At 39.2% G+C, this 27037-nt stretch overlaps 1 protein-coding gene across 2 annotated transcripts in view; it reads left to right on the top strand.

Annotated features, from left to right (window-relative positions):
- The window catches only part of LOC6045521 (homeobox protein homothorax), a 285128-nt gene that overhangs the window by 75253 nt on the left and 182838 nt on the right, over nt 1–27037 (top strand). For both annotated transcript variants that reach the window (XM_038249283.1, XM_038249286.1), the window contains exon 8: nt 23553–23555. In XM_038249283.1, coding sequence (XP_038105211.1) covers nt 23553–23555 — 3 coding nt within the window. The remainder of the gene's footprint in view (nt 1–23552; nt 23556–27037) is intronic.

The raw sequence follows: 27037 nt of genomic DNA on the forward strand, positions 1-27037 counted from the left end.
GGGATGATTCTGGGTTCGATTCCCATCTGCTCCAACCTTCCATCGGATGAGGAAGTAAAATGTCTGTCCCGGCCTTGGTTGTTAGGTCGTAAGTCGTTCCAGGTGTAGGAGTCGTCTCCATGCCATAAGTACAAACCACACACCAAACCAAGCCTACTCCGGTGGAATCGCTGGCGGCGGTTGGACTCACAATCCAAAGGTCGTCAGTTCAAACACTGGGGTGGAAGGTTCCTTGGAGTAAAAGAGGTTTGGGTGCTCTCCCCATTCAAGCCTTCGGACTCCTAGGTTCGAGCAGAAACTTGCAATAGAGACCACAAAAGACCTGGGGGTCGTTAATGTGGATGGTTTGTCTTTGTAGATTTGAATACAGGCAAGAATTGACCGAACCACGTAGCCCAGTGGTAACGCTTCCGCCTCGTAAGCGGTAGATCGGGGTTCAAATCCCGACTCGACCCAACACAACTGGTGATCTTTTCCCTTCTGGAATCGATTGCTTAGTAAAGGGAAGGTAGTGTATCGTCACAAACTGGACCTTATCACGACACCTTAGGAAGGCGACCTATAGAATGTTAACATTAATCTTAACATGTTAACATTAAGTTGAGAATGAACTGCCACTGAATCCGCTTTGTAAATGCCGGCCCCGATACTCTTCAAGGGTGTTCCCCTCAGGAACTGGGAAAGATTTACTTTTACTTTACAAGAATTGGTTTTAATTTCTGGATATTTGTTCATGAACCTTTTTTTCCTGGTTACACTAAGATGGATTAAAAATTGATATAAAATAGAATCAAGCATTGAATTTGCTGGATCCTTTCTTTTGGACAGAATTTACCCGGTTTCTTGTGACCAACATTAACAGTAGGTTTATTTAAGATATGCTTCGCAACCCCTGATATATTGGTATAACGCAGAGGCAAATCTACACTCAAACCCATACAGACACAACAAGCCACTTTTCTACCCCAATGCCAACAGTGCAAGCGTAATGTGTAATTTTCCAAGCGTATACACAATTTCATTATTTTTCCACCTTTTCTCCCCCTGTGACGCGATGGTTTTGATACATGAGCGCGATATCGCATACCCCGCGCGTTCTACTTGGTGAAATTTAGGGATTCTTGCTCCATTGGAATTTTTGGTCGAAGGGATCTGCAGCAGCAGCCGCGAATAACAAGAACACGTTAGAGGTATACTAAAATAAGATAGAGCGAGTCGAAAACAACAATATTTCATGGCGACGGTGACGGCGACGACGTCGTCGATGATTTTTTGTGAGTGGTATTCGTGAGACGCTTTTCTAAAAATATCACCTAGTTCCAAGTATTTCTCGCGTCTACACACTTTCTTTCTAGAAGGGGTTCCATGTAGTGCGCGGCGCTGGCAGGGCACACGTCACTGACGATGCTGCCGATCCATTCCGACGGCCATAGAGTGCAAATGTGTCCATTAGGAGCAAAAAAATTTCTCGAAAAAAATTATGACACACTTATGATGCGAGCATTCCTGTTGCCGCAAATCTCTGTTAACGAATACTTTAAAATGGAGAAAACTTCAAATTAAAGTCTTGTAGAAAATTAAGTATATATTTTTCATTACTTAAAATGTTATGTTAAAGTCTTGACAAGGTACAGTGTTTTGTCAGTGTATCAAAACTATGTCTTCTGAATAGTGCGATATATGCGATCTTATTTTCTGTTTTATCGGGGTACATGTATGGCTACATGGGTCGTCCGTAGCCTCTAACTCTCATATGAACTTTACCGAAAAAACAGGCTTTTAAGAAGTCCTTTCAAACACATTTTATATTAGGTGATTTTCACGCCGTATCAATATTGCCTTCATTCAAAGCCGATAAATTATCTTAAAATTAAATTCCAAGAAAGTTTGCTACAATTAAGGTTTCCCCCGCCGCAAACGTCTGCCTTCTTTTAAGATTTTCGGCTGTTATTGTTATTATTTTCAAGAAACACTCACCAACAAGAATAAAGCACACTTGAGCTGTGCGCTAGGCTCGCGAGCGCCGTGCCACGGCTTAAGAGAGAGAAAAAGAAAACAAAAAACTTAAGTGTGTTGAGGCCCCTCCGCGCGTTGGAACTACCTCACGTGCGCTATAAAAGGCCCAAGTCGAAATAATCTTTCCTTCACTTCAACTGGCCCTCTCAAACGGCACCAAAAGCACTAAATTGCACTATCATTAAAATATTGAAATAGTTCATTATTAAAACTCGAGTACACTTAACACACAAGTTATTTCGTTCTCGAACTCGTGGCGGTTTGAATTTCCAATTATCACATTATGAAAGGTTACTTATTACGAATACATGAATTATGTCCTAACGGTGTAAATCATGAAGAAAGGGGCACCACGGTTAGGAGCATTCACAAAAGCTGCAGCTAAACTGGCTACAGTAAAACCTTGATGATTTGACTTCAATTTTTTGAAAGAGTAATGCAGTCCCAAACGGCATAAGTTTAACATGAGAACGAATTATATTTCTCGGTTGCTCATTATATTTGGAACAAAGTTTACAAAGGCACAATATATTAAGATTTTGTTCGCAGAATGTTCATTGACTTCAAAAATTAAATTAAAATCAGTCAAATGGTACATTTGAAAACAATCACTGTCCAACCATCGAAGTTTTCTTGTAGTCGTCCAAAACATTCCCGAGAGCGAGTGTTGTTCAAAGTTGGACAAAATTATCGAGAAGTGTGGCCAAGCCCCGCGCCAAGCGTTGTGGACAACGTTCTAACTATGAGCCGAGAGGCTAGAAAATGCAAATCATCATCTGGGTCGAATTAAATGGAACTATAGAAAATTCTCTATGCTTAGCTTGTTCGTAAAGCAGGTGAGGAGGACGCAGAGACGCACTACGCTAGCAAACATTAAAGCATTTTATCCGCCACAAAGAAATAACAATATTTACTTATCACCAAAAATAATTGATTCAACTGAGGAGTTTTGTGAATTTGGGTAGGGTTGGCAGTTCAGGAAAAATTATGAATACAAATTGTTACATGTTTCGATTTCCACTGAAAATGGAAATAATGCAATATTTTTTTTGAAATAATTTAGTTTGAACGTAAATTGTCTTCTAGAAGTAATCAAAATCGATCATTGAATTTGTTGAATGGCACACGATTTTCAACATGTGAGAGGGTTGGTGAAGCAGAAGAATTGTTTATTTTTGGGGAAGGCAAGTCATCAAAACGTGACCCAGCGTAGTTTATGGCATGTTGAACTATTTTATTGTAGTAAATATTGGTGCGTGCCCCCGGCAACAGAAACGGCAGCGAACCAGCCATAATTTATGCTATCTGGAAGTGATACGATTGACGGAGGAAAACCTTTGACTGTTGGGAGTTGTAAAAGTTGTCGATTCTTATAGACACTTTACACTAATTGATTTACAAGTTTGTGTAGATATTTTGACATTATTTGATCAATTATTTGAAATGTTTACTATTGTCCCGTAATTTGAGTTTTCTAATTGTTGTTACTCTTGTTATACAATCATTGAGCACAGACAAAAATGTATAGTAAAAACCCCAAGAAAATGTTAAGATATGAATCTGAATATGTATTCCTTGAGATGTTCACACGCACAATACACGAAAATATTTCCTTTTCAAAAAACTCGATCCTATTCCGTCCATCAATAGTACCATAATTCCTGCTCTCCCTTTTTTCCCAAAATCCCATGTTTCCATGTAGCAAAATAGGATTCGTTCCCTTGGCCCATTGTGTGACGGCAGCAAATTCAAGAGAGTTCACGAGAACAGTTTTCTCGAGTGTGCTCCTCGAGGCTTGGCTCCGGCGTCAATCGGTTGTCGTTTTCGCCAGAATCTGCCAAAAGATGCCACTTATGTTCTGTGGCATCTGAAGGATGCTTCAAAGTGCGCTTCGAGTACCGAAAATAGATCGGTCGAACAATGAGGTGTGGTGCGCTATGCCGGAATATATACAGGCAGGAGGGGTGTCCCGCATCGCGATATGTGCCCAGAGGGTACTATTTGAGGGGTTTCGCTGCGATTGTCCTCGAGAAGTTTCTATGATTGCATAATACCATTCCGGCAGCTGGGAAACGTCGTAGTGAAATTACTGTTGATACATTAATCGTCGTAGTGGTCGGTAAAATGGTTGAAAAAGATTCGAATTTGATTTCTGTTTCAAGTGGGAATGCCCCGGAGCATTGATTCATATTAGACTATGGTTGATATTCGTATTTGAAAAAGCATTCATTAGCGATCCATATATCTTATCAGAATTCAGGATTATCGATCCTGCTAGATTGCATAAAATTAGGCGTCAAAATTGTTATGAGATTCCTGCACTAAATTTAAAAAAATAGTGTCACAGAAAACAATGCAAAATGTAATTACTATCTGCACTGCTAGCAATACTTCTTTTAGGACAATGTTCGTGCCGCGCTCGATTAGAACATTGTTGAGGGAGTAAAAGTCCGAACCGTTCGTTCGTACGTCAGTCTTATGTGCGTGTCTCGAAAAATCACACGATTCAACGGGTGGTCTGCGATCGAAGCCCAGAACGTGTGCCCTCGCGCCAAGCAACTTAATTAGGAGTGAATTTCAGGAGAAAAGAAAGTGTCCGATTTTGTTACTTAAAGATGTTATTTTTGAAAACTTTCCATTATAAGGGCGGATTTTATTATCCAAATTTTGCAACATTGTTGCCTACTGATGTTAAGGTTTGTGTGTGCGACTTTATTCATTTATGTGCTGTCTGATATTCAAACTAAAATGCATGCTCATTAGGGACCATCCATAAACCACGTGGGCACTTTAGGGAGAAAAGGAGGGGGGTTGTTCAGCGTAAGGTCTTACCCTGAACCCCAGAAATGGATCGAATCGAGGTAGTGAACAAACAGTGCGTTTACAAACTCTTTTCGGATCATCACATTGGCTCTATAAAAATTGATAGAGATGCCTACTTTTAACCTCCGCAGTGGAACCTCTTTGGCAGCTAAATCGAACCCTTACTGTACTGTCTAATTTGATGTTAATTAAATGTAGGTAAATGTTTCTCCTCGACTTCATTACGCTCTCTCCTTTGCCGGGGCGTTCCACGTGCGATAAAGATTCGTCACAATTTGTATTTCTCCCCACGTGTACAACATTAAGGTTTATGTAATCAAATAAATATTCGAATAAAAGTGTCCCCACCGCGCGCAAGTTTTGCATTAGGCTTTGGTCACCACGCGGCGCACCAAGAAAAAATCGATATCAAACAAACAAAACCTGAAGGATTGTGGGCGCAATATGGCCTTTGCACAGCACAGTATACGACGATTCATGCTTCATCATAATTCAAGCCTGCGATATCGTTTAATTCGATCAAGTGCCGAGGCCTCGCTAATGCATTTGTTCACCTCGGAAAGCTCTCTCCTGCTTTTTTTTTTGCCCTGCCTCGCTGCTGCCGGGTTTTGTGCGTGTAATTTAAGAAGCATTATGTCAACCCTAAAAGGCATTCGATCGGGAGCATTAGATATGTTGACTCAGATACCCCAACAAACACAGTACAGCACAGTACAGTCTCGGCACGATGCGTTCTCAGCGCGCCTGTATCTACACCAGGAGTGTCGACGAAAGCGGAGTTCGGAGTCAAGTCAACCGGAGGGAGAGTAGGAGAGTGTTCTTATCGGTTTGATCTTTAATACCAGTGCGGTACAAATTTGTGGCCGGCGTTGAACAAACCTTTATTGTTATTATCAATAGAGAGCAGCACCAAGATGAGGGTTCACAACGGGGTCGTGGAGAAAACAAAACAAAAAAGGATTTCAATCCACCTTGCGGTGAGAAAAGGTTTTGCTTAGTCAACTGTTGTTGATTTCGATTAGCAGGTTAGTTTTGAGTGTAACGGTTTATCACTCAGGATTAGGCAAAAGAGAAATCTCAATTAAACTTTAAGCATTGGTCGACGTGCCATCTGAACTACGATGTTGTGAAGTTGAATTTATTTCGTAATGATTGAGTGAAAAAAGTAAAACGCCACGATGATCTGCACAAGTACTTGTACCACTCCATGATCCATTTATTTGCAGCTTTGACGGATCTCCTCACACGTCAAGGACTTCCCACAAAGGACTCAACACAACACCAGCCTTAGCGTGCCACCTTAACTTTGGCACCGTTAAATTGGTGAGATTTAATTTTATCAGTCAAAACAAGAAGAAAACAAAAGGAATAAAACTTTGATTACGACTTTCCCCAGGGAAAGCTACTAAAACACCAATAAAACGTATTCACCTTGATTCACAATGGGCTCCTGACTGCGGTAAGACAGGAGGCTGCAGGCAAGCGTGAAGAATCTGTTATCGGCGAGAAAGTTTTCCCGTTCTCCTAAAAAATGATTCGTCTTCACTCTTTGCGCAAGTTGTTATCAGAAAGTCAGCTCGGGAACCCGCACACCGAAGCCGTCATCCGGGAGCGCTGCACCATCTTCAGGGTTATCTTAAATCGAGGAAGAACAAGGGAGCAACGCGCGCGGCGCCAATCAACCCTTTAAATTTTAATCACTCACACCGACACCCTTTTTCGAAAAGGCATTTACGCAGCTTGAAGAACTTTACAGCTGGGCGAGAAGAAAAGTTCCACCGCTTGAATTTTCCGCTTTTCGACTTCAGAGCGCGTAATCGCGGTGTGAGCGAGACGGATCTGTTCATTAACCAATAAAGTTGGGAAGTTTTGTGATGCGGGAAGTCAGAACGGTGGTTTCATGCACAAAGTGTTGACTTAATGATACAGGATTATTAGAAAGGATTGCAATACTTTCAAAAAAAACTTACAATTTGTGCAATTTCAACACATAAATGAGTATGAATATCAAAAAAAAACTTTTCGGTACACAAATCTTCATGCTTGCGCTGTCTTACCAAACATAAGGATTCTTGAGGATTTATGTAAGGGATTGGCAAGATAGCGTTAGTAAGACAAAATATTTGTAACTTGAGATTTCATTGGTTACAATTACCTGTTAGTAGGTATTTTGACATAGGACTATGTCTTTACTTACTATATTGGGGGGCCAGTTCAGAAATTCGATCCAAAGCGTCACTTTTAAGCGTTGAAAAAGGAGACATTTTGAACGCTTATATCTTTTTTCCCTGTGAATCAATCCAGATGGTTGGACCACCAATCGAAAGAGGAAGACTTCAGCTATTGTTTAACTACATAGATAGTCTGACTAAACATAGTTAAAGCACTTAAAACATGCAATCAAAATGAGTAATTTTTCAGTACAAATCGGACAGATGACCAATCAGAGCGAGCGTATGCATTCGAGACCGCGCCCCTTTTGTGCCGTTCTCCGGCTGTGCCGCTATTTAAGCAGAAAATTTCGCAAAAGCAAGTCACTTTGGAACGAGCACTCGAACTGTGCACGTCGGGCCGGCGCGGAGCAGCAGCAGCAGCGGCCAATAGAAGAAGAGGACCAGCAACCAGAAGGAAGAACCACCGGCAGCAGAAGGAGGAAATTCGAGCGAAGCGGACGGCGTGGAAGTCGCTATGATGCGGCGGTTCTCATGAAAAACGACCAATTCGACAGTGGTGAAAAAAAAAGCTGGAGTGGCCGGTGCCCTCGAAGAAGGTTCCCCCGGGGCCTGGGGGGACATTTACAGAAGCATACGAGTTGTGGCAATATGGGTATCAAAATTCATGGTTTTTTATACTGAACATAATAATGGCCATTTCGACAGTAGTGGCCACAACCTGGAGTGGCCGGTGCCCTCAAAGAAGGTTCCCCGGGGCCTGGGGGACATTTACAGAAACATACGAGTTGTGGCAATATGGGTATCAAAATTCATGGTTTTTATACTGAACATAATAATGGCCATTTCGACAGTAGTGGCCACAACCTGGAGTGGCCGGTGCCCTCAAAGAAGGTTCCTCCGGGGCCTGGGGGGACATTTACAGAAACATACGAGTTGTGGCAATATGGGTATCAAAATTCATGGTTTTTGATACTGAACATAATAATGGCCATTTCGACAGTAGTGGCCACAACCTGGAGTGGCCGGTGCCCTCAAAGAAGGTTCCTCCGGGGCCTGGGGGGACATTTACAGAAACAAACGAGTTGTGGCAATATGGGTATCAAAATTCATGGTTTTTGATACTGAACATAATAATGGCCATTTTGACAGTAGTGGCCACAACCTGGAGTGGCCGGTGCCCTCAAAGAAGGTTCCCGGGGCCTGGGGGACATTTACAGAAACATACGAGTTGTGGCAATATGGGTATCAAAATTCATGGTTTTTGATACTGAACATAATAATGGCCATTTCGACAGTAGTGGCCACAACCTGGAGTGGCCGGTGCCCTTAAAGCAGGTTCCCCGGGGCCCGGAGGACTTTTACAGAACCATACGAGTTGTGGCAATATGGATATCAAAATTCATGGTTTTGATACTGAACATGAAAATTGACATTTCGACCGTAGTGGCCACAACCTGGAGTTGCCGGTGCCCTCATAGAAGGTTCACCTTGGGAGAACATTTATGACAATTTTGCCGACAAATCTATGAAACAAAATAAAATAATCTTATTTCAGATTTCACTAGCAATCCAAAAACACATTCAAATTGTTTGGTCCTATGTCTTTCGGTTATGTCTCTGACATACCATCTTGAACTTTTTTTTTTCCTTAACTCACATCATAATAGTTACCTTTTCATCTTAAACTGGCAATAATAATAGTTGAATAGTAGTTCTCATAACCGTTGTCTCAATGAAAATGGTTAACCAAAAGTTTTTTGCTGAAACTGTTGTTTAACAAGTTTGTTGTTCGTCGATTTTCCATTTTTAGAATAGCTTTGGTTTTAAATTCATACTTTCTGCAATTATTTAGTCCCTTCAAATGCATCCAAAGATCACCAAATTAAAATATCATTAGTCGAAAATGTGCCATTGATGCTCTGAAAAGAGATTTTCAAATATTCAAACGTTTTAAAATTGAACTGATTTGTATGTACATTTCTTCAAGTTCCTGGACCTCGTAAAAGTCAGCTCAACAGTTATTTTTAGTTTTTAAACGGTAAGAGCTGACACCCGGAGTTCCGTTCCCGGTAAACCTCTGGTCGGCTGACGAATTTGGTGATCTTTTTGGCAATCCTCTCCTCTATTGAGTTGCTGTTTGTTTTCTTTGGCTTCGTTTGAAGGCGGAAGACGCAGAACTTGTTGTTTGATGTTGGAAAAAAACGAACAAAAAATAGACACGTCGCACAACCGAACTACCAAAATGCTGGGAAAACCATTAAAAAGCAATAACATATTTTTTAATCCACGGCACTCCTCTGTTGTCTGGCATTATATGGTACAAGCGCGTATAGTAAAATATCAAAGGCGTCAAAAATTCACGGAATCGACCAAGTTACGTTTGGATTTGTTGTAAATGCAAGCAAGTTCAAAGCAAGGCCCAAACAAAATCACAGTTTCCTAATTAATGTTTGCACAATTACAAATCTGCGTTTGTCATAACTTTCCGAGTAAATCCTGAACGCAGCAGGATTTGCGGGGGTTCGGAGACGTATATCCGTGTCCTGTGTGTACCATGTGGCCTGTTTCATTAGTAATGTCGGTCACGTGATTGTGCCATCTGGGTGGGCGAGCTCTACACTAAACAACAATTAATTTAACCTTAACCGCATATCAGCACGTAAAAGGGCAAGCTTGTACATTTTTTAGGCTGGGTTGCACCAGGTTCTCGGGGTGATGAAAAAAGGTGTCAAATATCCAAGCAATCGGGGGCAGCAGCAGAAGGACATGGTCATAAGGATGTCCTGAGTCAATATCACGTGTGTGTACACGCACTCTCCTCGGTGGTTGGCCTACTACAACAACGTCGCGCGTATAAATTCCCCTGTAAATTGCGGGGAAAGGGTCGCGACGGTGTGGTGCGTGAGGGTGAGGATTCACAAAAACCACGTGATGAGTGTTGGCCGGGTAAATCTTGAGCTCGGGAAAACTTTTTGTCGAAGTAATTATGCGGTTAGGTATTTTGGGGGGTTTTTGTGTGGTTGGGATGAGTAAGGTGAAATGTGCAAAGTTTACACGTTTCTGTCAACCTTCAAGGCGAGATGCTCTCGCGCGTCAATTGTCCTCGTGGTCACACTATTTCAGGTGCCAAAAATACGAAGCACGATGTGGTGCGGCATGGCAATGGGAAAACTTTTGTCAAACTCCTGGCTTAAGCCGAACTGAGATGATGAGTGTCACTAGATGTCATTTGAATGTACATATTGCTCGAATATGCGAAAACAAGATGCATGAATGTGAAATATGCTGTGTAAATAGTTTGGTGGACCGAGACGCCAATCATTCCAAAAGTACACTGTAAACGAGAGGATCAAGTGTGCGGCGAGCTAGATTTTCACCATACACTAAATATGTGCTCAAATGGTATCGGAGCGACTGCTTGCGCAAGGTAAGGGAATGAGACAATATCGTTTCCTGACAGGCAGCGCCTACTAACAACAACAACCACTTGGGCACAAACAATAATAATGATAGCAACATGACGTTAAACAAAGGCTCACTGAGAAAAGCACTACACGCCATGATATCTCCTGACATCGATAACCATTAGACAGAGAAAATGATTTAATTTCTCAAAGTTATTTGTTTAGCTATCATTAAAATCATTATGATAATGGTTTTATGTCCTCATCGTTCCATTCGTCGTCGTCGTCGTCGCATACCCCAGAACTGCCACAAAACGCTTTGCGATGCGACGGGCCAAGCCTTATAATCTCAGCATCACCGAGTCCTAGCCCGATCTGGCCCGACAGTCCGGGTTTGGCCATTGCAAAGCGGTTGATAACGCGCTCCTAGTATGGTAAACTGACACCGCCGCATGTGTGTGTGTTTGTGCATGTGTTCATATTTGTGTTTGATATGAGCAAATGATATCCTACAATTTTGCTGTAGCCTGCCAGTTTTAGCTGTCTATGCTTTGAGACTTTTAGTAGTACATTCTCGTGTCACGACCAGATTTTATTACTCTGGCGATGCCGAAGCTTTTGATTAATAGTGGCTTCTGATTCATTCCATGATGCCGAAATAGTTTTCTCAATGTCTAGCTATTTTCACAAATTTCCGGTAGTGATAATTAGCTGACGACTATAACAGTTCATTGAGCAGCGGTTCTAACTCGAATTCGTACTTATCAATCATCCAACTTTATATTTTTGTAAATATGTCTGAGCTTATAAAATTGTTGAAACATATATGAATTTATTCCGCAATATATCGAAAAAAAAAATGTTCATAACTTTAGATTCAGGTGTTCCAGATTATTAGTTCGTTTATAAGCTTGGTATCTAAACTGTACTTATTTTTCGAACACTTTTCAATCGACATGAGATAAATACTATAAAATTAATGTATCCCTTATTATCATATTGAAATCAATGGTTGTGAATCTTATTGTGACTTATGGTTGTCGTGATGCGATTGTCAACTAACATGGACATTGTGCTGGTCTTGAAAGTAACAGCATTCATCGTGTTGAAAATGATCTGATTTTTGTGACATCAAATTTGTTGAGAATTTTTAGTGCACTACATACCATTTTGAAAATTACAACGAGTTTGATTGAGGCATCCACAAATTGCTGATGTGAAAATGAATTTTCTTCTTTGAGATTTAGAGCAGCATATTTTAAATATTTGTTTAAGCCGGACAGGTACAGCATGTCGGCTGTATTTTCCAATGGAATACCTCCTCCCACTCACCGCGAGATTCAAAATATCAGTCAGTTCGAATCAAACCCGCGCGGCGCGGTGTATGCGCGCGCAAAAGCGTCTGTAATTTATCAATATTCAATTAGTTTCTTTTTCTCCCATTCACGCTTTCCCATACGCGGGCCGAGGCGAGGTGGGCAGAGGTTTTTTTTCACGTGGATTATTACCGCGTGATATACCAAGAGTTTGCGGCTTCTCGGCAAAGCGCGTTTCGTCTCGAGCATTCTAATAATGTTGTAATTGATTATAAATTATAATGGTGATGATGATAAACAAGATCTATTCAAATGATTTATAATGATGATGTTAGATTTTTTACTATTTCTCTCTCGTCCAAAAAGTCCGACAATCTTGTACATTACCTCTTTGGGTTGGATTGAAAATCGGCCACTCTTTCATTGGGTTTTTTTCAATTCAACTTTTTCCCTACAAACTATGGAGGTCATGCAAAGGGAATATCATTATCTATCAAACCTCAAGCTTCAATGCATTGTTTGCTCATGACTGGCTAACGATTTCGCTTCACTCAATGTCCTTTCAAATTTGGCCGTTACTGTTAGCTGCTGGAGCCCATATCCCACAAACCGGTCGGGTTAGCTAAATGCCTACTTACCAAGCCTTTAGCACCTAGCTTCGAAACGGTCCCAAAATGTGTCGAGAAACCGTGTACGAGATAATAGAACCAATTAGCATCTGCTTTTTATAACGTGCTAACGACTGATATAAAGTTTATGGAAGTTTCAATTGAGACATGCGTGTTTTGATTTATTTGCTTTCTTTTCCCATCGGTGCTAAATTAACGTAAACGATGCTCTTCGTTTGTCCCTCCGTCTCGCCTGAAACCCATGAGACCCACTTTGGAAGCTCACTAACTGCCCATTCGGAATCAACATTTCGGTGTCGTCATCAGAGGGAGAGAGAGAGAGTAGCGAAGAAAGACACCAGCACAGGGTGGATCCGCTGCTTACCGCAAAGAAAACACCAAGGTGGTGCCCCAAAAGCATAAGACTACCGCCCGTCCATCGTACAAAAAGAAGAAAGCAATTATTTAATGAAGACAACAAGTACATTACCACCACGAAATATATACTTCAGTTGACGATCATTCTGATGTTTGTTTATGGGGCGGAAGACATTGAAAGGGAAAATTACCGGGAAAGAGAAATACTTCTAGGTTCGACTCCAACCACCGGGCGTCCGGAAGACGCGTTTGGGCGGTGAAAATGACTCTGGTAGTAGCTGAAAGTTTCTTGTGTGTTTGGGGGATGCGCTGGGCCCGAAGAGGGAGGACTAGAGAATAAGAGGCCCAAACGACATGAAGAGTCATTTATTTTTATCAGCAATATTCCCAAGGGTGTATTACTGACCCCCTTTATGCGCCCGCAGCCGTCCGTCGTTGTTGTCGCCGTCCATCCTAGTCCGCAAGTCCTCGATGTGCCCTGCAAGCTATGAGGCAATGTGTTCATTTATTTTTCTCCTCAAATGAGATGGTGGTTTGAAAACGAGCATGGAAAATGTCCCTCTTGGCCAGCACAGACCAGCCAGAGAGCCACCCAGAACCCCGAATGGCCATCCGGTGATTTCTTCCTGCCATCATTATTGCATCGACGGCATCGGCAGACGACAGAGACATAACGGAGCGGAAACGACGATCTCGGGGAAATAGAATATAAAATGGACCATTCATTCGATTTTTCCATCTTCGAAAAAGTAATTTCGCTGCTAATTCCAATACCCCGGAGTTCAAGAGAAGGGTTGGGCGGTGGGGATTGCCATTCTTGGCCAGGAAGTCCGATGTGATTGATGGGTTAAAAATGATATTATAAGTTCAATTCGTGGTCAGCAAATCCCCATCTTACCTGAAAAACATTTAAGCGATAGGCATTACCTCTTAACACTCTAAAATCCAAAACATTGCACTCACACTCCGGTGCCACCAAGTTTGTTTAAAGTAATTTTAAAGCATTTGCTAAAAAAATTCAACCAAACTTTTCTAACCGACGAAAAAGAGACAGATTGAAACACAAGTTTTTGAACAGTTTTCATTGAAAGACATACAACATTAGAAAATAAAGTTTAAAAAGTGGCAACGGTTTTTTTGTCTCATTTCTACCATTCAATGCAATTAACAGTCACATTATAATTATTTGTCAAAACAAATTATTCGTAATTTTTGCTTAAAAAAGAACTTAAATTATTCACATAGCTGAGTTTAGCTTAGATAAATTCCAAAGACAAATAGTGTTAATTGGAAAAAACGAATATTGTATATTTTGCCATTATTTTGCAGTATTTAATTGAACGAATAAACTCAATAACTTCCAAATTGCTCTCCATTTTTAGATCGACTGATTAGCGCGTCTCATAACCAAAATATCGTTTCAAAGTACAAAAGGGTAACGGTTTAACAGTGGGGAAACACACAAAACCTTAAAAAAAATCATTAAGCTGCACACAATTCGTCATTCGGTTGCATTTTTATGAACAACTCCCTCTATCTCTCGCTGCATTGATCGCAACGCCGTCGTCTGCCAAATTTCTCAAGTCATCCACCGCACAGACTGCGCAAAAAAACGCGAAAATATCTGCTATGACACATTTCGATGTATTATATTATGACAAATTAATAAAAATTTCATTTTTGTATGCTGCCTGTGTATCATTCAGTAATGAACCCCGGGCTTTTGCCCCGTTTTGTGATCATCATTTCCTTTTTGAAGAACGCGATTGTAACCGTTTTTGCTCGCGTGATCCGATGAGTTGTCCTTCTATTTCATTCTTGCTACCCTTTTTCACTATCTCTCGCTCTCTCACTGGGTTGTGGTCTTTGTCAAAATTAAATTGTTATAATTTTTAAAGAGTATTGTTTCCTTTTTTGCCGATGACGACGGTACAGTGCTCAAAACTGACAGCATGAATTTGAAAAATTTTTGTTGTGATTTCTAAATTTCAATAATGAGAGGTTGGCACCATGTTGTGAATCGATACATGGTTCTGATGATGCTTCAGATTGCAAAGTGTTGTAGGTTTTGATTTTTTTGCTGCGTGAGTTCTTGATGCTGTGGTACCTTGGTCTCCTTTTTGCAGATCCAATTTCTGTACACTTGTTGTACCTCCAAAGCATAAACTTCTGATATCTTATGTCACTACAAATCAACAAAAAATCACACACGTCATTCTTGCAGTTGGGCGTTCACCGTCTACGTTACTAGTTCTATTTCTCACCCAAACAGCAACGAAATGAAACTTAATTGAAGCAACAAGTTTTTTTTGGCAAACCTACTGTTTTGTTTGCACATACATTACTATATTTTAATAACTACTGGTAGTTTGCTGATATCTTGTCTACGTATTCAGCAATTCCCCACGAAAACAGCATGGGAAAAAAACAAAAGTGCTCGGATCGGGCTCAACATTTTTCTTGGTTCCCTGGCCGAAATAATGAGACCCGTATTTTTTTTATTTGACCAACGCCGTGTTAGGGTGGTCTGAAAAATGGCAATTTTCGTCGATTTTCGCAAAAACCCCTTTTTTCGAAAAATCATAACTCTTCGCCATTTGAACCGATTTCAACTGTCTTATACGCAAATGAAAGGTGATAAGTTTCAAAAATCTAGCCTAACATATGAAAAGGGCGTATGAAACATTAAAATGCCGTTTTGAAGGTGTCTGGGCCAAAGAGCCTATGTTTGGAAATATTTTTATCGGAATCCCATCAGGACATTTTTACGCAACATTCTAAAAAATGTTAGAAGTTCATTAACAGAATTCCGAGATATGATTTTTTGAAAATAAAATCTGTGTTTTTCGACGCACCGCGCGCAAAAACCGGAAAATGACGAAATCGGCAAAAAATCTGGGTAACAAATTGAAAGGCGCAACTTTTGGTACCCAGACATCTATAGGTCATCGCTGAAATTTCAAAGTTTGTTTTTTCCTTGCTGTTTTCGTGGGGAATTGTTGTATTATTGACAACATTTTCAAGAAGTCTAGCGATTCCATGTACTCATTTCTTAGAAGCATTTAGTTTTTTTTTTTTCAATTCCCAGCTTTCATCCTTTAAAAATCAAGGCAAAGGACTCATAACAAGACTAAATCCATAGAGTTCATCGTTTATTCCAATACAATTTAACTTTAAAGCGCTTGTCGGTCGTTTTGGGAACTCAACAACAACAAACTCTACCAGGCAATCCTCTTCGTGGCTGAGGAGGTTGTAAAATCGGAAATAAAATCAATAATAAAATAGTAATCTAAATCTTTATGCTTCGCCCGACGTAAATTTGCCATATTCCAATTACTTATAAAATGAAGCTGTTATGTGGCTGTTTTTATAGCAGTTTTTATAACATTGTTGAGCGACGGCGAAGACGACGACTATGGTCGTTTCGTCGGTGACTACAGACTAGAGCAGTAGACCCGTACTTAAAATGTTATGTGGTTTCTGATATCGTTGAGCAGTTTGCACATTTGTCAAGCGATGAATGATTGGTAGTGAATGAATGAATGAGTGAGTAATAGTGAGGATGGATGTGCCAAATTTGTGATACTTAACTGTATTCATATGAAGTATATGTTATGCATACTTTACACACTATGTTGACAATACTTTATTAGGAATTGCTTCATTCTCAAAAATGGCTTGAAATTTGTTTTGCACAACATCTTTTTGTAACTTAACATCTACTACTTCTGTTCTATCTTATCATAACTAGACACATTTTGTGGAAACTTTTGTAATTATTTTATCTATCATCATGATGGGTGACATTGGGTATGGGGGAGGGGTGGTGGTGTGGGGAGGGGGAAGGATTGTGAGATTGGCTCATGAGCAGTTCTCTAGGATTTCGGTCATTCGTTTTTTTTTGTATTTTTTTAATCCGACTGAAACTTTTTTGGTGCCTTCGGTATGCCCAAAGAAGCCATTTTGCATCATTAGTTTGTCCATATAATTTTCCATACAGCTGTCCATACAAAAATGATGCATGAAAATTCAAAAATCTGTATCTTTTGAAGGAATTTTTTGACCGATTTGGTGTCTTGGGCAAAGTTGTAGGTATGGATACGGACTACACTGGAAAAAAATGATACACGGTAAAAAAAATTGATGATTTTTTTATTTAACTTTTTATCACTAAAACTTGATTTGCTAAAAAACACTATTTTTATTTTTTAATTTTTTGATATGTCTTAGAGGACATAAAATGCCAACTTTTCATAAATTTCCAGGATGTGCAAAAAATCATTGACCGAGTTATGATTTTTTTAATCAATACTGATTTTTTCAAGAAATCGAAATTTTGGTCGCAAAAATTTTTCAACCTCATTTTTCGATGTAAAATCAAATTTGCAATCAAAAAGTACTTTAGTGAAATTTTGATAAAGTGCACCGTTTTCAAGTTAAATCCATTTTTAAATGACTTTTTTTTTAATATTCGCAGTTTTTCATTTTTTAAATTAGTGCACATGTTTGCCCACTTTTGAAACCAATATTTTTGAAAAGCCGAGAAAATTCTCTATATTTTGCTTCTTCGGACTTTGTTGATACGACCTTTAGTTGCTGAGATATTGCAATGCAAAGGTTTAAAAACAGGAAAATTTATGTTTTCTAAGTCTCACCCAAACAGCCCTTCATTTTTCAATGTCGATATCTCAGCAACTAATGGTCCGATTTTCAATGTTAAAATATGAAACATTTGTGAAATTTTCCGATCTTTTCGAAAACAATATTTTCAAAATTTTCAAATCAAGACTAACATTTCAAAAAGCCCAAACATTCAATATTACGCCTTTTTAAAATGTTAGTCTTGATTTGTAAATTTGACATTGAAAAATGCTGGGCTGTTTGTGTGAGACTTAGAAAACATCAATTTTCCTGTTTTTAAACCTTTGCATTGCAATCTTTCAGCAACTAAAGGTCGTATCAACAAAGTCCGAAGAAGCAAAATATAGAAAATTTTCTCAGCTTTTCAAAAATATATTTTTTTTCAAAAGTGGGCAAACAAGTGCACTAATTAAGAAAAATGAAAAACTGCGACTATTTTCAAAAAAGTTACATAAAAATGGCTATAACTTGAAAACGGTGCACTTTATCAAAATTTCGCTAGAGTACTGTTTGATTGCAAATTCAATTTTACATCGAAAAATGAAGTTGAAAAATTTTTGCGACCAATATTTCGATCTTTAGAAAAAATCAGTATTGATTAAAAAAATCATAACTCGGTCAATGTTTTTTTGCACAACCTGGAAATCTCTGAAAAGTTGGCATTTTATGCCCTCTTAAAACATATCAAAAAATAAAAAAAAAATAAAAATAGTGTATTTTTTGCAATTCAAGTTTTAGTGATAAAAAGTTAAATAAAAAAATCACCAATTTTTTAACCGTGTATCATTTTTTTCCAGTGTAGTCCGTATCCATTCCTACAACTTTGCCCAAGACACCAAATCGATCAAAAAATTCTTTCAAAAGATACAGATTTTTGAATTTTCATGCATCATTTTTGTATGGACAGCTGCCAAATTTGTAGGGAAAATTATATGGACAAACTAATGATGCAAAATGGCTTCTTTGGGCATACCGAAGGCACCAAAAAAGTTTCAGTCGGATAAAAAAATACAAAAATTAAAATTGAAGAAAAAAGACCGATTTCGTAGAGAATTGCTCTCATACGAAAATTCATGTCACCTCTAATGACGAAAATGGACTGCAATGAGGTGGACTGAAAAAGTATTTAAGTTAAGTTACCTAAACAAAATTCTTATTTTGAAAACGTTCAGCAAAAAAAAAAATAAAGCTCCATTCACATATCAATTTACACCCTAAGTTAGTGATGTAATGAAGTTATAAAAATTCAACTTCACAAATCAGCCCACAAATCATCAGGTAATCTGGGCCACTGATTTCATTGATAATAATATTCCACAGATAGTAAAGGCATAAATTTAACTCCCTTTTACTGCCTGGTTCTCTCCTGAGAGAGAAATTCGTTCAAGAGATCTTCATTCCCACATTGTGGTAGGCCAGCGCAGCAGCAGCAGCAAACACAAGAAGCCTAATTGTCTCGTGGCCGTTGGATTTCACCGCACACTGCGACGACGAGTTGGCAAACGACGAGTGAAAATGAATAGCAGTCCTATTTTCTCGTAAAAATCAGCTTACCGTGATTACGACAATGCCACCCCGCGCCGCACTGTGGATTCTCACGCGTGTGCTGTTCCGGCAGGCGGCAAAATGCACTGAGTGTATAGGGAAAACCTCGTAACTGCCAATGAAAAAGTTGTTAAAACCTGCCTGCCTTGAAAAAGGGAGCCTATGACTTTTTCCCTTGCTGCTCGTGCCAAACCCACTTTTATCACGATTTGGGTGGTTAAAGTCTCCCTGTTTGCTGCTGTCGGGTCGCTACCACATTTTTATTCCAGTTTTATTTTTATTTCCACGGCTTTTATCTGCTAGAAATTACGCATTTGAATACACTTCACAATACAGCTCGGTCCGCTCGAGAAGGAATAACAGCATCGAAATAGAGATTTTCCCTCGAGAGTATCCCACTAACCGCTACGACGAAAGAACCAAAAAAAAAGAGGGGACTGCTGCCCCCAAAGAAGCGGTTGAAAATCTTGTGGGAAGACAGCGGCAGCGCCTGCTACGCTCGTGATGTGCACTTTATACGCGTAGAGTGTAATCTGCCGGAATGATTTTGATTGTCATATGACGGTTTTGTAAACTTCTTTTTTGCATATCTCCCACTCCCGAGGCCTCTTTGCGTGAACTGTGAAAGCAGTTGGTGATGAGCTGGGAAATAGGTTCATCCCGGATCGTTTTGGCCGCATAAAACAACCAGCTTCACACAACGCGGTCTGCTTCTTTGTGTTTATTAGAATTTTATTATTATTATCTTATCATTGAGATTTTTTTATTGTTACTAAAGAGATCACTTAATAACACTGTTTCCTTTTATTTTTTCTGCTTCTTCGCACCATACCAGAGACCGGGTGGGATCCGACGACGATCGTAACTATTTGTTGCTTCCTGCCTTATTTAGAAGATTTTCCCGCAAAACAGAAGGCCCCTGGAAATTTTTATTACCGGAGTGTCCTTTTTCTTCATTGTGTCGTTGCCACTTTGACACCCGCCCGCACTCCCATCCTGCAGAATTAAACTCCACCGTGAGTGAGTTGGTGGGAGGACTCAGGGATGTTTGAAAAAGTCTCCATGATGGGTGATATATCTGTTGATGCGGATGTTATTTAGCTATAAAGGAAACTCGTAAAGTTGAAGTGTTTAATGTTTACGAGTGGGATATTGATAAACCGTGATCCTTTAACGAGATACCTAATAATGCAACGATTTCTTTAACACAGCAACAGCAATGTGGTTTACCAGGGCATTTTTTTTACTAGCGGAAGCTTTCGTCATTTTTAACGGGTGATCCCACCAAGGGGATTGTAAATCTTTTTGTTTGCCATGGTTATGACTCAGGAGATTTGGCTTAGATTGTTTTATTAAATCAATAATATTTTTTTATAAGGATCTTAGAATCAAATGTAATTCTTCAGAGTACTCCACTCACTCGAACGGATATTTGCGTAGGGTGTGCAGGATACATCGAATGTTTTATTTATTTGTTATATAGCTCTTCATTAACCCCCGCTAATGTGTTTTTTATTCATAATTTTTATATTTATGATCTTGTTTTTACATCTTGATCATAAACTGGATGTTGACATTAAATTCAGTTCAGATTTTATATGAGTTCTATGTTAAAAGACCAGATTTGGTGATTTCCAGAGTTTTGAATGGTTTATCAAAGTAGAAATCTCGAGAGGTCAAAATATAGCATTAGCAAATATTTTCAGTGAAACTCATTCAGATTTAGCAGTTTTGCAGAAAATTTGTTTTTTGTGATTTTCGATTAAAATATAAAAAATAGATTTGCTCAACTGGATCGTTTAAATTGATTTTGTATGCCGGAGGCACTGCCTTCGATAGCAAATAGGTAAAATATTGTTGAGGCAACGAAACATTAATAAGAAAATCATCATGATCAGAGGAATCATAATTCACGACGATATGTTCCATGAAAAATTCTATAATGTTGATGTTATCACTAGGTCCAATTGTTACTTGTCTTTTGCTAAAATTGATGATAATAATATGAAAGTATGAAGGTAAAAATTTAAAAAAGGATAAGGATTCAATTCTCATTTCGACGTGCTCGTTGAAATCACATGATGCATGATTTATTACTTCATACTGGAAACAAGCTTTTCGGGACAGTTGTTTAACAAAGCAAATCCAGTTTATCGTTCAAACAGTTCAAATAGTGGATTCGTTGTCCTGAACGGCGTAGCCTTTCAATATTAAATTATTGATATGAACAATAAAACCTTTAAATTATTTTCCTCAACTGAAGGTCTGGCCAATTATATCATGCCAATAGCTTACTTCTCCTCTTAAGTTCCATCCAACAACAACAACATAAACAACAAGAACCAAGTCGGAACAAATCGAGCATCGCGCGTGTGTGAGCTGAAATCGGGGGAATCGCAGGCAAATGCTGATATAGAGGGAAGTCATATCAAAGCCATATACGTGTCGCTGTGCACAATGATCCGTTGAATGAGCGCGTTCTTCTGGCTGACACTTGAAAATAACTAATGCACAATGCCATCTGTGTGTGTGTAAGTGTGTGCGGGAAGCGCAATCGTACTCCGGCTACGACACCACGATGATGAGTGAAGCTGCTGCTGCTGCGGCGGCTTCGGGGCCAACCATAGAGAACACATAAAGAACCTGATGTTGTTGCAGCCAGCACCGACGACCTCAGGAACTCCGCCACAGCCAGATCCCATACTCCTTAGTTCAACAGTTCTGGCTGCGCGGGCGCTCTGCTCCTCCCGGTGATGGTGCCTCAAGTAACGACGACGATGACGATGAGGGTGCTGCACTGCACAGTGGAGAGCACGGGCTTAAAATTCCACCAGAATGCAACTGTCCACTGAACTGAACTTCTTCTGACTGGCATCTTGCGGTAACAATCACACTCGAGTGTGTTCCAGATTATCGCCAACTAGAGTGTCTGAGTCCCAATGTGTTGTGTACGCCCAACAAAGATATCATTGTTGTTGAATGAGTTTAATTCAGCTTATTTATTTCTTCATCGCTTAATTACATTTAGGGAGGGCGAGCCCGTGAATAAGTAGTGTGAATGGAAACTAAAACAAGAAACCAAGAGAAAGAACAATCCGGACGCTCGAAAAATGCAAGCATTTAAAAATATTGTCATGAGTTATTTTAGAACGGTTTTATGAAATTGCATATGTCTTAGCTAACGAACGAAAAACAAGACCTTTTCATTAATTCTAGCGGATACGCAGGAACGATGAGGACACATATCAAAACCATGTGTAGGAGCATATTTCGAATTGTGGTTGCAAACTTTTTTGGATAGTATGTTCTGTTTCGTGCCCTAACCAGCACCTTTAAACAACTAACTAATCTGAGGGAAAAATGGAACCAAATGCGTCCCATTTGCATCCACTTGATATTTCTAACGGAGCATTGCACTTCTTAACTGTGATTCAAGAATCCTGAATAAAATAAAAAGGGGTCACATTTTTTAATCCCAAATCTTGATCAATCGAGTTATCAACAAGTGATTTAAGTTTACATTGCTGAGTTATTATTTTTAAATGTTAATTGCTTTGAAAAACGTTACTTAATCCACCTTTAGGTGGTTGGTGCCTTCCTCACATTCATAAAATGAATACACTCACAGTCTCAAAATAGTGTATGTAAATAACACTTACTTTATCAAAATTTCTGAGATCCGGCATAAAAAATGTGTAATAGAAACACTAAAGTACTAATAACTTTTGATAATGTTGTCAGATTTTCAATGTTTTGGACTCTTTGTAAAGATCTCTTGATTACCCATCCAAAGATAGGTCGTATGGTAGATCCGGACAATGTTTTCATCAAAATATGTGAGATCCGGCTTTTAAAAAGTGTATAAATAACGCTTAAGTAGTTTTAATTTTTGATAGGGTTGTCAAATCTTCATAGTTTGGGCTCGTTGGAAAGATCTCCAAAATACCTTTCTAAAAATGTATAGCTTGATGGGTTTTCTTACAAAAACCAGCCTTTTTACAATCTTCCGAAGTCTAGCTAAAATAGTTTTATGAGAATAACTTTTGAAATATTAACTAGGGTCTTGTGGGACCCCAAAATGGATCGAATGAGACCAAAACGGTCCAAATCGGTTCAGCCAAACCGGAGAAAATCGTGGGCATATTTTTCGGTGCACGGACTTACAGACATACACACGCACAGACATTTGTTCAGAATTTTATTCTGAGTCGATAGTTATACGTGAAGGTGGGCCTACGAGGTCAAATAAAGAAGTTCATTTCTCGAGTGATTTTATAGCCTTTCCTCATTGAGGTGAGGAAGGCAAAAATGATCGATACACATTTATTAACTTGTATTAACATAACATCACAAAATTTGCAATTTTTCCGTAGAACTAAAATTAAGAAAAGGATTGAAGAGGAGAGGAGAGAATAGGATTTCAAGAGTTTAATAATGGAATTTACTGTAGAACGAGACAAGGAATGCAAGACAATTATCGATATAGTCACAACAGGAAACATCCAGTGGTATCATCACCACCTCATGTGCGCTTTTAGAAGTGATCGCTTTCCATCACGTCCATGATCCATATCGATGATGATTTCCTGTGTGCATGAGTGATGTGTATAATTGAAACTAATTTGTTTATCTCTTTCTTTTTTCCAGACGGTAAGCCACTAATTGATGATGTTCCACATAATGAATGGAGTACGGACGGCAAGTACCTTTATTTGAGTAGTGTTATTTGATACGACGAACGAGGAGTCTCTTATCACGTGAGAGAGGTGCGCTCTTCACGGGATCTGTTGAGAAATATTTCAATAATCGTCGATTGAGGAATCACAGGTGGTTGATTGATACATTTTCGTGATTTGTTAGACAAACTATTGACTCTTGATAGCAGCTTTGCATTTCCATTGATTTGTGTTGCTTTGAAATTTTGGATGAAATTTGAATGATTTTCTTCTTATCAAATATCAAACAGATTGAAAAAATATTTCGTATTGATAAAATTTGTATGTTGTGTTAATACGGCGGAAGATGTCAACTAAGCAATGCATCACGAAACATTACTTTCCGGGAAACCCTATACTATATTTGCTTCATTTCATGCTCGTTGATCACGGCGGTCTCGGCCCACTAGTTTTTCACGTGTCAGGTCTCACAGAGTGCTGCTGCACTGCCTGCAAAAAGCATAATTCAGTTTATCAGCTAAAATGATTTACTGATCAATCTCCAACACGCTGTTGATCGCAAGCTAATTCATGTTGATCTGAGCGTCTTCAATGTCGTTTTTTATATTGCATTTTCGTCACTCTATCACAGAAAATGATGAATGCTTTGAATGCACCGAAGTGCCGACAAAATTTAATCTTCAAGGCCAGTGAAGAGCATCTTTGCAGAGTTGTTCCAGGGCGAAACGCCCAAGATCTCTTAATTATTTTTGGTCTTCCGTTTACGGTTTGTTGATTAAAATTTACACCATTCCAGAGCGAACAAGTGGCAGCAATGTGGACCTTTGCCGCGCCGAATTTGCTGCTGAAGTTTTTTATTGTTTTGCGCAGTACGAAAGATCCAGTTAAGATCCTGACTTTTCTGATCGCTCTTAGGAACCGCACTCATTGATTGACTCGCTGAGCACACGTTAAAGTGCTACTGTTCTACTATTTAGTTGGGTCCAATGTCTAATTTTGGGGACGGCAGCGATGAAAGTGTACAACCTTTAGCTTCAAACATTTGGCAGGGCCTAACTCTTTGCTGTTCCACTCCTGTGTTTCGGTTTTTATCTTGCCCAGATCACTTGGTTATAAAATATGAAAATTTATATCAGAAATGATTTTGCTTCGTATCTTTCTCTTCTTGATATTTCTTCACTTCCTCTTATCACAATCGCACCACCATTGGGCAGCTTGCCGATGGAATGGATGGCATCCCGAGATACAATTTTGTACTGGGATCCAGTCAGAGAGTATACACTGACTGGCAGCCGGATTCAAAGAAGTTTCGGCCAAAAGATGGAAGATAAAACTTTTAATATGATGAATAATGCATTTCTAATTTCTCATATTTTTATTATTTCCAGCGCATAGAAGTCCTCGCAAAGTTTATCAAAAATGAGAATGTTAAATTATTCATTATGATGAAAGGAATGAATAATTCTTAAGTTAAGAGAATTACTGTAAAAGTTGAACGTGCAACTTTAGCACTATTCACAGAATAAATGCTTCAACAATCAGAGATTGTGAAGGCAAATTGTTAGTGTTTTTGTTTAATTGGTAATTGATTAAATTTCCAAATATAGAAAGTAAAAGTAAATCTTTCCCAGTTCCCCATGAAGAGTATCGGTGCCGGCATAAAAAAGTGGTTTAATAGACAATTTTTACTCAACTAATATTTACTAATGTTTAGTGTTAACATTTCATAGGTCGCCTTCCCTTAGGTTTCGTGATAAGGTTCAGCTTGTACTACCTTCGCTTTACTAAGCAATTGATTCCAGAAGGAAAAAGATCATCAGTTTTGTTGGTTCGAGCCAGGATGTGAACCCCGATCTACCGCTTACGAGGTGGAGGCGTTACCACTAGGCTACATGGCTGATAAAAAAACATACTAAGACACTAAATAGTTTTTAGCCCACGTTAAATATAAGATTTTCACCATCTTATCGAAATACCTTCAAACCACTGTAAAGTCTCATTTAAGCATTAAATAAACCAATTAAAATATCTCAATTACCCCCCAAAATGATTCCTGAATAATGTTACGATGATTGGGGCTGGAATCATCCCCTGTCATTTCATTGTTGTTGTACCGACGACGACGAGGAGGAGGATGTCTTTTACGTACACTTTTTTAATCTTCCTCAATACGGAAGCCGTGTCATTTACGTTTTAACTCTCCAAAAAGGAAAAATAAAGCGAATAACAGAAGCGTAAAACATAATCTTTTTTTTCTTTTATGCGGTTTGCCATTATGTTCCAAAAGCAAGTGAGCGAGAGGGGGTAGATGATGGTTTACCGGGAGATTATGTGAAAAAATGTGCAATGTTTTTCCTTATTTTATTTCCACTGGAAAAAGCGAAGAGGAAAACCAAGATTGTAAAAAAAACAGAGGAGGCAGAGAAAACATAGAAAATCATCTCACCGTAGTCGTCGTCGTCTTCAATTGCTACTAGGCCGTACGAAGACGGCCTTTGCGATGGCCTGCGCCGCCGCCGCCAACACGGCCTGCTGTGTGTCGGGCGGTGTCGGTATTACAAGAGAAGCTACATCAATAAACGAGCGGGGCGTATCCATTTTGATGTCAATAAGTAAAATCAATTTTGTCTTGCCGTTTTCGTAGAAATTAGAATGGAAGGTACGTTCCATGGTTCCAAAGTCGTCGGATTCCCCGCGATTTTTTGTCATTGTGCCGGCGTAATTTTTTTTTTGGGTTCTTGCGTGCTGCCGAGCACCTTCTTATTGCTAGAAAGCAAAGAATTTACATATATGAGCAATAAAAAATGTTAAATCGGACCGCGTCGAGCGGTGTTTTGAAAAATATTTAAGAAAAAGCAGGCTGCTTCAAAGTCGCCTGAGACAATCGTCGTAAAGTGTGAAATCATTCCCGAAGGGGCAATCCCACAGTTCAATATATTTCAGTCACGTCTTTTGAAGGTCGTCTAAAACTGGTGATAGATTGAATATCTATTCATTGTACTTTTTCACTTTCACATTGGCAAGTCAATGAAATTTCTCGGATTTGTTTTGCTCTGGATTCTATTAAGAGTTTGGTTGATTCGTTGACTTTGTGATTTTGTAGTCAGTTCACAGTGCCTCATTTTACGACTTTTTAACACCATTTTTATAGATATGAATGGATTTGAAGGTGTTATCTGCTCTGTTTATCATTGCTTTGCATACTTCTATTATGAATTCCCACAATCAATCATGAGTGTGTTATTTAGTAAGACTTGCCAATGTTTGAATACGCAGATGCTCCACTGATCGGAAGGATTATCGCTTTTCACAGCATTATTTAAAACAAATTCTTGTACGAATAGAACGCGAACTTATTGAATATGAAATAAAACTGCATCAACCTCATACGTGTGTCGTTTGCAGAGTTTCTGGCAGCAGAGAAAAAGCTTCCCGGTCATTCAGCAGTCATTGGTT

The sequence above is a fragment of the Culex quinquefasciatus genome, chromosome 1, assembly GCF_015732765.1.
Source record: "Culex quinquefasciatus strain JHB chromosome 1, VPISU_Cqui_1.0_pri_paternal, whole genome shotgun sequence".
Classification (NCBI taxonomy): Eukaryota; Metazoa; Arthropoda; class Insecta; order Diptera; family Culicidae; genus Culex; species Culex quinquefasciatus.